General features: G+C 44.9%; 1 protein-coding gene across 1 annotated transcript in view; it reads left to right on the top strand.

The window, feature by feature from the left end:
* Positions 1-356: 356 nt before the first annotated feature.
* Positions 357-12,128, top strand: part of FAM132A (family with sequence similarity 132, member A) — a 20,135-nt gene continuing 8,363 nt past the window's right edge. The window contains exons 1-4 of the mRNA XM_008947130.1: positions 357-527; positions 8,967-9,086; positions 10,208-10,319; positions 10,565-10,746. Coding sequence (XP_008945378.1) covers positions 357-527; positions 8,967-9,086; positions 10,208-10,319; positions 10,565-10,746 — 585 coding nt within the window. The remainder of the gene's footprint in view (positions 528-8,966; positions 9,087-10,207; positions 10,320-10,564; positions 10,747-12,128) is intronic.

Below are 12,128 nucleotides of genomic sequence, written 5' to 3'. Positions count from 1 at the left end.
GGGGGTGGTGGTGGGAGTGACACTTCAAGGTGGGTGGCAGGACTTGCCAGGGCCTCTTGTATTTATGTAAGGCTTCAAGAGGCTGAATGGACTTACCTCTTTCTTCGAGTGAATCCAGATTTTCAAACAAGTTTATCTATACCATTTCCATGTGTCCTGCTTGAGCAGAGATCTCTCCAGCAACCAGCGCATCCGAGCGTGCTGCAGAGCCCAGAGGATCCCCTCCAAGAGTTCTAACCTCTTTATTATTCTTTATTTTTTATTTAGAGAGAAGTCTGTGTCTGTTCCCATCCTTGGCGGTGACGGTTTTTGTGCTCGGAGAGCTCCCTTCCTGACTTGGCCCCTCCCTTTTCAAAATGAAGGGGTGCACCTGGGTATTTGTGGCCACTTTACTTTGTCAGCAGTTTTGCCTCTTCAGAGTTACGGCAGCAAAGAGGGAGAGGAAGATGAAGAAAGATCCTAATCAGTACACAGAGCCTTTCAATGCCACCCTCTCCAACAGCGAAGAGCTGCACGGGCATCCCAAGGTAGGTGTTTGTGTGCTGTCAGTGCTTGGGAGAGCTTATTCCTGGCAGTAATGTGAGGCTGGTTCCTTTTGCCAACAATTGAGGCAATCTTGCCAAATTCTGTTTGGTTTTAAAGAGAAATGTTCTCTCTTTTGCCTTTGCGTGGTGGATTTTCTCGCTTGCTGGAGCAAACCCTGGAATCCTACAGTTCATTATTATAATTTAGTTTAGAATATGTGTGACTTAAGTTCCAGCCCCATAGTAGCTGATTAAGTAGAAAGACATTTTGGAGTTCTAGTGTGTAAACAGCATCCTGTTTAGAAACAAGTGACTGAAAAAAGGCAAGTGGGGCTATCACCATACAGCAGTGCTACTGGAATCTTGATGTCTCTCTCTCACAGGCAAACCCTTTACTCTCTGAAATGTTATTTCAAAACCTCCCAAGGCAAATAACACCAGTATAAATATCTGAGGATGCCTGAGCTTCCCCTGCACTGCACCTTCCACCCAGCCAGGCTGTGGGGATGGAAGATCACAGAGGAGGAATTTTGGATGCAGTCAGATGAGCTGTTCAAGGTGATTGTGGCTCTTGTAGGAGAGGATTCAGGATGCTGCAGGTTGTGCACAAGTGTAAGACAGTGTGTGTGACACCTCAGGGGCTGTAGCTGATGACTTGCTAGGCTTAGTGAGGGAGTTTTGCAGGGTAGGATCCTTCCATTTACACATTTGGAAGAATCACCCTGGGCTGAAAGCTGCAAAAGATTTCCAGAAAATAGATCAGAGCCCTCAGAATCCTTGAAGATGAATGTTTGCATAGAATGCTTGGGAGCAGGAGAGGGAGCTAGGGAATTAAAAGCAGGTCCTAAGATTAGGAGCAGGATGAAATAGAAGGGAGACTACAACAGGGAGAAAACAGGGAGTCTCCCCTAACAAACAGCCCCTTTCTCTCTGTCTCTTTCTCTCCCTTGCTCACACAAAACTGTCCCTTGTTTAAATGGAGGTGACCTCTAAAACATGACTTTGATCACGAGCATTAGGGATGGCAGTCACTATAGCAATAGAGGAACCAACCTGTCAAAAATTGGGGCATGGCAGAGGGGGCAAGTTAGAACAATTGGGCTGACATCCTAAATATCCTACTCCATGCTGTTGTGAGAGTAATTGGTTAAGGTTGGGCAAGTCTGGGAAACAGTCCTCTCTATAAAAACACTGGCTGCTGCACTTCAAATTATCATCAGGGGACTGTAAGCAGCGTGTCCTCAGCTCATTTTTTTTTGCTGTGTATTGCAGGGCTCTGTCAGGGCAGGTTGTATACATGCAAAATTCTTGAGGTGCTTATAATCAATCACTTTCTTCTCCTCTCCCTGAGAATTGCTTCGTTCTGCCTTTGCACAAGGGGCCAGACACGGGTCTGGTGCGACTCCATTTCGGGCTATTCTGGAATTAATTTGGTTTGATGTGAAATTTATTGGACTGCAAGCAGAATCTCTTCTGATTGCACAAGCAAGCAGGGACTGGTCCTGGTTAATTCGGGTGTAGTCTCACACACGTTACTGCTAGAGGAAACCCAGCACTCGTTCAGAGGCTGGTGGGCATTCATTAAACCAGACATTGTTTGGAAGCTGCAGTTTCTGTGTTGAAATACTTTGCTTTAAAATATCCATGGCGAAGGTTTGGCTGCAGTCAGAGCTGGCAGGTTCTGTTTAATAAGGGTAGGACAAACCCAGATCTTTGATGTAAGTGCTTATGAGCACTGCTTGGTATCCACTCCCAGATTCTGCAGCGTGAGCTTTTCTCCTTGGAATCTAGTTGAGGGTGAAGTCCAGGCTCTGAAGGATCATTTTGAAATGTCATGGGTGACTGGATCATATTTGGTACTTGTGTAGCACCTGCCCAAGCTACAGGATTATTTTATCCATCCAATAAATGCAGTGCTTAAGCATTGCCACTGTTTCTGGGGTAAGTGGCAGTGTTTACCTTGGAAGACTCCAGAGGTTTCTCAAAGCAGAAGGAGCAGGGAATGAAATATTAGCTGAGGGTATTGATTTTTATTCATACTGTTAAAAAAGGTAGATGTGTTTTCCTTCAAATTAAGCAAAACAACTTGAGAGAAATTTCTCCTGGGAATTCTTTTCAATGAGGAGTGGAGAAAGCTCCCCTTTAACATTCACAGGCATGAGTCACGTGGTGAAACCTCTACCTAAAACAGGGAAGCAGAAGTCTCCAATCTCTTGATGCACATGATATTTCCAAGGAAATACCATCAGGAGATAAGATCTCCATCCTTGGAGACAGTCAAAACCTGACTGTATGTGGTCCAGAGTCACCTGCTGTAGTTCACCTGCCTAGAGTAGGAGGTGTTGTAGACAACCTGTGGGTGTCCCTTCCAGCTCCAGCTCTTCTCTGAGCTGTTTCTAGGGGTAGTTCAGCCAAACAGCTCAAAGGCAGCATCCTAACCTGGGGAAAATCACTCACTCAGCATCCTAGCAAAATTTCAGGGATGGTTTGAGGTCAACAGGATTTTACCTTCACTGGCCTGTCTGCAAGAAACAGTCTCATGTTTCTGATGTAGTTACCCACTATGTAGCCAAGGGGTCCTTGCAGTTTAATTTCCTTTGTGATCCTTCTGTCTCTGTCAGCTATCTAGGGCTAGGTCTACCTGGTTTATTACTTAAATCTCTCAGAATTATTTCTTTGGGGCCTTTTGCTTCCAGCTGAAACCCGTGGCTGGTTCAGTGACGTCACACAGATGGTGTTCCTTCTCTGTAGGGAGATTTCAGTCTTAGCCTGAAGTGTATGTGTCACTGAGAAAAGCCTTTTTGGGCCTGACAAGTGTTAAAGCCATGGGAGGAGAGGCTGGTCTCTGACCTATCTGTAGCAGAAGATGTAATCTTTCATGTTTTGTTTGTCAACCTCAGTCTTGCTCTGGCATATTATGAACAAGAAGGGCTAAAACAAATAACATGCTGCTGAGCAATTCCTTGTGGCCAGGTAAAAGAAAGCTGGATTCCTACATCTGACTCAGCACACCAAATACCTCAGTGCTGTTCAGCTCCTTACCTTTTTGTGGCATCCCTAAAGACAGATCTCTGCTGGTACATCCAGAGTCTTGCTCCCATTAGATTCATTAAATTCATTATGGGTCTGAAGCCAGTTTGTGTTTTAGTGGAGGGCAGAAGCTTTCCTGAGACCATTTAGAGGAGTGAAGTCTAATTTTTCAATCACAAAACGTGGGAATTTAGGTAGGGATTCCATTTGGGATTTGGCTAAGATACCAAACTTAACACTTCTGCTCTGGGGAAAAATCCTGAGAGGTCTGTAAAAACCACAAGTAGTCAGGACCTTGGTTTTACATCTCATTAACAACCAAGAGTGTGTAGAACTGTAAGTTATTAGCAGCTGACATAGGATTTAGGTTTTTTATGCTAAAAAAAAACCCTAGTCTGTCACTTTTTAACCTGTTGCAAGTAAAATACACTACTGAAATAAATAATTTGCTCCTAATTTCATAATGAAGCTGACAAATACATTTACACTGTAAATCAGGTGTGACCACATGGAAATTTGTGGATGAAGGTAACTGTAATGCTCAGACAGGTCCATTTTGAGTCTGGTAACTGCTTAACTATTTAGGAAAGAATTCTTAAGTGTATTTCCATCACAGATGGACAAATACATCAATAACTGTTGGAGGAAAACTTGCAGACCAGCTTCAGGTGTAAAGAGTGTGGAGGGGGAGGGTTTGCTCTGTGTTCTTGGACACACCTCTCTGACCAATTGCAGGTGGAAAGGATGCTGTCCTCTCAAATTTGTAGCCTTTTCATGCCTTCTTTCCACCCTGAGAAATGCTTAGATGGGCCTGAGAACACTCTGAGATGCTCTGAGGTGCACAGACATGCTCGTAGACTTTTTCCCTTCATTCATCCAGACTCTAAAACCACTTTTGCCCCTTTCAGTTGGGATTTCAGCAGAGATGTGGACTGGATCCCAGTGTCCTCGAATCCCAGAGAGTTCAGGTACAGTTCAGAAGCTTCTCAGGATCCAGACTCTGCTGCTTGACTGTAGATTGTTGCTAGTAGTTCCTTCCATGCTGGCAGGATTTTGGCCAGAGACTGTGTGTCTCTGGGGCTGTGTGTGCTGCTCTGGGAGCTGGAGCCAGCAAGGACTGCAGGTTCTGCCTGTCTGCAGCTGGGTTAGGCTCAGCTCAGCTTGTCTCCTGTTGAGAGGGGGGAGCTCATTTCTCCTCAGTGTCACGAGCTGGTTCTGGAGTGATAGGTCCCATCACACCCAGATCCCAAAGGAACGTTGAAGGACCTGATTGCAAGTTCATGGCAAAACTCTGGCAAGTTGATTTTGGGAGGTGCTGTTTCCAGTGCTGAGAGGTGAGTCTGATTTCACTGCAGTTAACGTGAGGATTCCTCCTGCAGGGGAGCTGTGCTCTGTTAACAGCACCCCAGGAAGGACAAGTCCCCTGAGCTGGGATCCTGAGGCTGTTCCCAGGATCCTGCCTGATACCTGAGCTGGCTGCAAGGTCTCCCTGGCTGCTGGAGGCTGCTGCTGCCAAGAAAAATAGAGGCTTGCATGCTTATTGCTGGGATTGCTCATGCATGCCATAGTAATTAAATAATAATACCACAAGGATGGAACATTCATTTTAACTGTCAATCATCCTTGTGCTGGAGAAACCAGGGAGTGCCATGACTGTCTTGTGGAGGGATTTGTAATTTAAGCAAGCCACTGGAGAGGGATGGGATTTTTTGGAGTATTGTTTTTAAACTTCAAGAGTTTTTTTATTTATTTTTCTGGGATGTGCCATCTGGATTTCTTTTTTTTATTTCCCTTCCTGACAAGATGTCTGCTCTGGACTGTTTCTTCACAGCTGGAGCTCCAGAAAGGCTGAGGACATCTGTTTGTCTTCACAGCTAATGGTCAGAGTCTGCCCATGGTTGCTGGCTTCTGCTTCTAGCTGGCCTGTTGCCTCAGTTTTGCACTGGAGGGGAGTTTAAGCCTGGTGGAAACCAGGAGTAGTTGAGTACTCTCATCTGCAGCAAACATTGCATCCCAGTTCCTAACTCTGGCCTTGTGTTTGCTGAGTTCTGGAGACTGCACTGCTGAGTTCCTGCCACATGAGCCAGCACTTTTTGAAGGATGAACCCATTTTATTTTCCTTTTTTTTCTGCTCTTTTGCTGACTTCTGCTACAGCACTGAGAAACACTCCATCCTGCCTGAGTTGGGTGCTTCTACTAATCACTTGCTCCCTTCTGGTTTGTGAACTGCACTGGGGCTTTACCACAGACCTGTCAGCCCCAGTCACTGGGATGAGAAGACATCTCCTTGCTTTGGGCAAAGCATGGGTAGGCTTTTACCTGCTTCCCAGTTATGAGCTTTGTAAACTTAAATGTCCATAAACAGAGACCTCTGCACGTGTGACCTCGTGTGTGGTGATGCTGCACCCACCTTTTCAGGAGGAGTGGGGTGGAAAGAACTCTCCTCTCCCATCAGACACCATTAAATCTCCATGAAACTCTGTTTCATGTTTGTTGGAGAAATCAGCTGAACCTCATGTGCTGTTCTAAGGACTTTTGCAAACTTTATGAACACTTCCTCTGGTCTTGAGGTTTATGTATTATGATAGATGGAGATGTTTGCACCAAAGGACCTTCTTGGCCTCTCTTTGACTTCTTTCTTATTCTTCACAAAACTCTGCAGTCAAGCAACCTGTGGGAAGATGATAATGTTGTAGTGAGGTGACTAATCTCACAATACCCAGGATTTCCCAGGGTGCTCCATTTACATTACTTTCCAATGGGAATTTGGAAAGCAAGTTAAGTTCTGGGTGCAGAAAGTAAAAAAAGACTAATTTAGATAAAACAACCTATTAGAACCCCTTGACTAAGCACTCAATTATTTACATTACTTTCCAATGGAAATATGGAAAGCAATTTAAGTTCTGGGTGCAGAAAGTAAAAAAAAAGACAAATAATAATTTAGCTAGAACAATCTACTAGAACCCCTTGACTAAACACTCAATTTGCAGCTGACTTTAAATGTGTTTATAAACACAAAAAGTCTGTCCACAACTGGTTTGGGTACAGAAATAATGAACTAGATTGTTAGGAACAGTTTGTCTTGCTCATGTTTGTGACACAAAGCTGTTTGAAATAAATAGTTGTGACCACATCAGCTCAGAATTCTATTGACAGGTGCTTGTACTACACCCTTGTGCCTGGATGGATGCTGGAGAGAGGTTTCCAGCAGCTCAGAACACCAACATTCCTCACAACCTCAAGCTGGAGCTCCAGCAGACTTCTAAGACTTAATTTTGAAACAATTTATGCAGCGTGGATTTTTCATAGTGGATCACCCAGACTGTGGCTTTTTCTCTTCAAAATGGGCTTGCCTTGGTATTTTTTTAGCTCAAATTTGCAATCCTCCATCCAATGCCTGTTGCTCTCAGGCAGTGAGACATGTTGCAGTTATTAGGACCTCAGCTCTACCTGCATTCTAGAGGTTAATTGTTTTCTACATGCTTCTGCAGACTGTTGGATGAAAGGCAATCTGTGCTTGCAAGTGGTGCTAGGAATGTTATTAAAGCTCAGTATGGTTCTCTGAGAAGTGGCAAGTGCTTTAGGGAGCCAAGGGAGACAGGCAATGAGCAAATGTTAGATGTGTTTGCTAACCTGGCTGGGTTGGAAGCACTTTGCAAGGTCACTTTTATTGCCAAGGCCACTGAGTGCCTGAGCTCTGGCAGAACTCTCTCCTGCTGCCAGCCCAGGGGGAGCTTAATCCCCAGATGCTTTCAGATATCAATACCAAACACTTTCAGATCTGAAAGGTGCACTGTTGATTCACTTTGTGCTTTTTTTCCACACCCAACTTGTTTTCTGGGTGATCAGTATTGATTTACCTGGACTTGTAATGGCCTAGGAATCATTTTAAAAGTCATTCAACCCACTGCTGCCTCGTGTTCCTTTCCTGCTGGAATCCTGACCTGTGCCTGTTCTCTCTCACCAGGAGAAGAAGAAACAGGTTTCTTGAATGAATTCCAAAAGCTCACACTGGGCATTGAGTGGGTTGTTTGTTTTAGAGGTTTTAAGTGTTTATTGCAGGTTTTTTCCTCTCTGTTTTCTTTTTTTTTCATTAATGGCTCTGAATAATTGAGCATTGTTCATGAAGATTGTGTTTTTATCCTCACTGTGATGGATGTTTAGGAGGCTGATGTGTCAATAGATTGGAACCTTCATAGTCAACAGTGGCTTTTGACAAGGGCATGGCAGGGTGTGGGTAATCAGTGAGTTCTGCTGCCTTTATTTTAAATTTAAAGGTAGAATTTCATTCCCAGCCTATGAGAAAAACAACAGGTACAGATATCTGACAATTTATTGCTGGTTATCTCTGGGAGCTGAGCAATGGGAAGAGGGATTCTAATAGGAAGTGGACCCAAATTGGTGAAGCTGGATCCTCTCTTCTATCCAGACATTATTTAGAAGGGGTCCAGCACTGTAATGTCTAAGTTTCTCTAGATTTCTCTGACTACAATATACCTGCAGAACATAGGAATGGGCAAGGTAATTCAATCTGCCAATGAGCATATTATCTGTGATCAGATATGGACCTTGATTTCCATTGTGAATTGGTGTTTTTTTTCCTGTGTGTACATTTGTCACTCTGCAGTCTGTAATTTGAAAGTTGTGGGGCATTTCAAGGTTTTCTTTATGTTTTAATCTCCCTGTATTGCCTCATTGATCCAGCTGATAAATGTCAGATGCCAGTGGTGAACAATCCCTGGCATCTGAGAGGTTTTCTGTGACAGGTATCAGCACTGTCAGAGGGCTGAGAAGCTCAGCAGCTTGGGAGAGGTCTCAGAGGTACATTGGCTCCCAGCTTTTGGCTCTTACTGATTCCCTAACCAAAGGGAGCTGGGAGGCCCTGAAGGTTATTGAGTTATGAGAAGGCATTTTGATGTTTTAAGAGCAGCATCTTCAGGCTTCTGGGCTATTTCTGGTGGCTGGCTTAGCCTGTAACTTAGGAAGAACAAAATCTCACTAAAATGGGACTCTGGGAGGCTGCTGTCTTCCATACCCTGTCAGAACTTGTTATAGATGTAATATATAGAGATGTAATGGACTGGGAGCCAATGTACCTCAGAGACCTCTCTCAAGCTGCTGAGCTTCTCAGCCCTCTGACAGTGCTGATACCTGTCACAGAAAACCTCTCAGATGCCAGGGATTGTTCACCACTGGCATCTGACATTTATCAGTTGGATCAATGAGGCAATACAGGGAGATTAAAACATAAATCTCATTTTTTCTCACTTTCAGTGTCCCCCCACACGCAGCAGCTTTGGCTCAAAGATGTGGTTTCAGCAGCAGACAACAGCTCTGGAAACTTGGCATTCCCTGGATCCCTGTGCTGGCCAAAGAGACCCAGTGGTAACAGTTGTTCTTGTTTCTCTTTAGATCCTGGAGTCCCCAGACCCTCGGATCACAGACCCACGGAGGACCTGGATCTCCTTCGTCCACCGCCCGGATGATGGCAACACCTCTAAGAGGAGATGCAAAGGGAAAGACAAGAAATTAGTAGGTTATTGCTGCATTGCCATCAGCTTCCCTTCCTCCTGCTGACAGGCAAGGTGTCATGTGCTCCAGCTTTTGCCTTCCCACCCCAGAGGGTGCTGCATGTTCATTTGTTGTTGGGTTTGATTTCTCAGAGGATTTGGGAGAAGTTTGAGACAATAAGTGCTACGTGCTCTCTAAGATAAGGGATGTGAATTCCACTCTCAACACTGATTTTTGTTTAAACCAGCTGTTCCTTGGACTGAGCCTTTTTGATTCTGCTCAGTAGAAGCAAAATCAACATTATTTTTTTTTTTCAGCTAGATGAAGTCCAAACATATCAAAGGATATACTAATCAAGGTGTGGACAAGTCTTTTATTTCAAATTAAGGAACTCCTGATCCTCTCCTGAGTGATGTTGGATCACATGTGCACTTTCAACCCACTGCTAAGACACTCCTGAATGCTTGCAGTGATTTCCTTTTATTTCTCAGAGCTCTGATAGGCAGGAGTGCTCCCATGCAGGTTTACTGCAGGTTAGTTGAGGCAACCCTGGGAGCAGCACACCTCAAAACAGCACTGATAACTCTGCTGCATGTTCATGCTACTGGTTGAAAGCTCTGATGTGTGTGTGGCCAACCTTTTTCTGGTGTTTTAAATGTTCATTTTTTTCCCAAGAGCTCTGCTCTCACACCAGATATTAATCTATGTGATTATTGTGTCTGAGCAATATATAAATAATGCAAAGTGGGGCTAGATGGCTGTTCTAGAGGCAGAATAAGAAGCTTAAAGATTAGCATGACACTTTGATGATACCAGAAAGTATAGAAGCAGCAAACTCAGCCTTGTGCCTGCTGTGCTTCACACTGTACATAGGTACTTGAAGAACCAGTTAGTATTTACCTGAGAAAAGTTTATCCTCCTGCATAAAGACCTGAGTAAATTCCAAGTGTTGGAATTCACAGTTGGCTGGAGAGCTAGTTTAAGATTTACTGCCCCAGCTCTGTAGTTGAGCTGATGGTGGAGGGGGCTGCTCATGTGGCTGAGAGCCCTGTAGAACTGGCTGATGGCTTGAGAGGATTTTTGGTCTGTCAGTGCAATGGTCTGGTTCTGATTCATATGTTTGTCTTTGGTTGCTTCCTTAGCGTGGCCTTGTTGGGCCCCCAGGACCTCCTGGTCCTCAGGGACCTCCAGGAGCACCTGGTGCTGAAGTCACCCGGGAAGTCCTTCTGCAGGAGTTTAAGGAGATATTAAAAGGTAAAGGACTATGAGAGCTCTGTGATTTTGTGTTCTGCTTCTTTTGCTAACAACCATGGCAAATAAAGAACTGGCTTCCCAAACGTTTCCCTTAAAACATTCCCTGAGCTGCCAATCAAAAATTTGAGAGCAGTGCTGCTTAGCTCAAGCTGAAGTTAAGTGCAGAAGTCTAACCACACAACTAATGGCTGCAGAGACCAGGCTTTTAAACTAAACCTTCCTGTTCCTCTCTCTTTTCTTCCCAGAAGCCATGGAGCGTCGAGCATCCCTGGCTATTCCAGCCCATCCCAGCCAGCTGCCTCCCCTCCTGCTCTCCTTGGAGGAAGCCTCTCCCCACAGACGTGTAGAGGAGGCATTCCATTGCAAGCTGAAAGGCCAAGTTGTTGTAGATAAGAAGACCCTGGTAGAACTTCAGAACTTCCAGTCGGTGAGAAGGGAGATTCCAGACTGAACCTTGTGCAGCTCCTCCCCAGCCATTGTGTGTAGATCAGCTGTAGTTCTAGCCTGCAGAGCTGCCAAGTGGCTCTGTGGGTCAAGGTGTTTCCTGGAAGGGCAGGTTCATCCCAGAAGCTCTTCTCAGGCTTGGATGCTATGAGTCTAGCACAACCCTTTCTGTCCTTGGCAGAAGTAGGATCTCGTGGGGTGATTGCAGCACTGAAGCTCAACTGCAGTAAGATGGACACTTAGCTTTGAGTCCTCTCCTTCCTTCTTGCAGCCCAGCTGAATCTCCTCACAGTTCTCACTGAAGTTCTAACAGGTCTGTGCAAGAGAGGGCTGTCTCACAGGTCCAAACAACAGTCAGCCTTTTTATTTCTTCATGCTGGAGAAAGATTTTTTCCATGTTTGGCATTAGGCTGAAGGTTCTGTTCTTTTTTTTCAGTGCACACCCTGTTTAATTCCAGAGTAACCTTCAGATGTAGAAAGATGTCAGGAGCAGACAGAAGCCACTGGCTATAGATTTGTGAGCCCAAATGTGAGCCAGTGTTTTGTTAGATGGCCCAGTCCTGATGTTCAAATTCTTTACATAATATTTTCTAGAAGACTGATAAAGGTCTCCTATCTTCATGGGGCATTATAAGTGTGGTGACAAGCAAGCTGCTGAATTTGATACTAAAGCTTCTACTAACCACTTCTGAACCAGTTGCTAACAGGGTCTGAGTTTCAAGCACTAAACCCAAATATTTACTTGGTAATTGATGAGATTTATTTTAGACTTTGGAGTCACAAAGACTGATAGCACAAAGCCTTCAGGTACATGGTTGCTTTTGTGATGGGACTAGAAGAGTACGAGCAGGGAACTTTTTGTCAGCAGGGTTTGCCAACACCATCCAGGCAGTGAGGTGCTGAGCTTTCTTCTCAGCTGCCCTCAGCCCCATTTCTGAAGAATCCTGTCCAGCAGATCCTCTCCTAGGGAGCAGTTTTGCTGCTAGGACTTCTCCCAGAGGCAGAAATTGTCCTAAATAGGGTGATTTCCTGAATCTTTCCCCCAATTACACTTGTGGAAGCGTGGTTGGACAGCACTATGGGTGCTGGCACAGAGGCAAGATTCTACTTGAAGCGTGGGCAGGGCTAGAGAGAGAGAGATCTGCTGCCTCATTAATTAGGAGGGAAAATGTGAATAAAGACATCTCAGGGATCAGTGCGTGGGCTGATGCTTCCCGTGCTCTGTTATCATCTGCCTGCCTTCTTCCTAATTGCTTCTGGCCCTGAAGCTGATGTGGGAGGGCTGGCAAGCTCTGGGTGCCAGCCTTTCATTTCAGCCCTGGGACAAGAAGTGTCTGGTTTTAGCTTGTGCTCTTGTAGAGGGGG

Source organism: Merops nubicus, unplaced genomic scaffold (assembly GCF_000691845.1).
Source record: "Merops nubicus isolate BGI_N331 unplaced genomic scaffold, ASM69184v1 scaffold5419, whole genome shotgun sequence".
NCBI classification, from domain to species: domain Eukaryota; kingdom Metazoa; phylum Chordata; class Aves; order Coraciiformes; family Meropidae; genus Merops; species Merops nubicus.
This window is presented reverse-complemented; position numbering and strand designations above follow the sequence as displayed.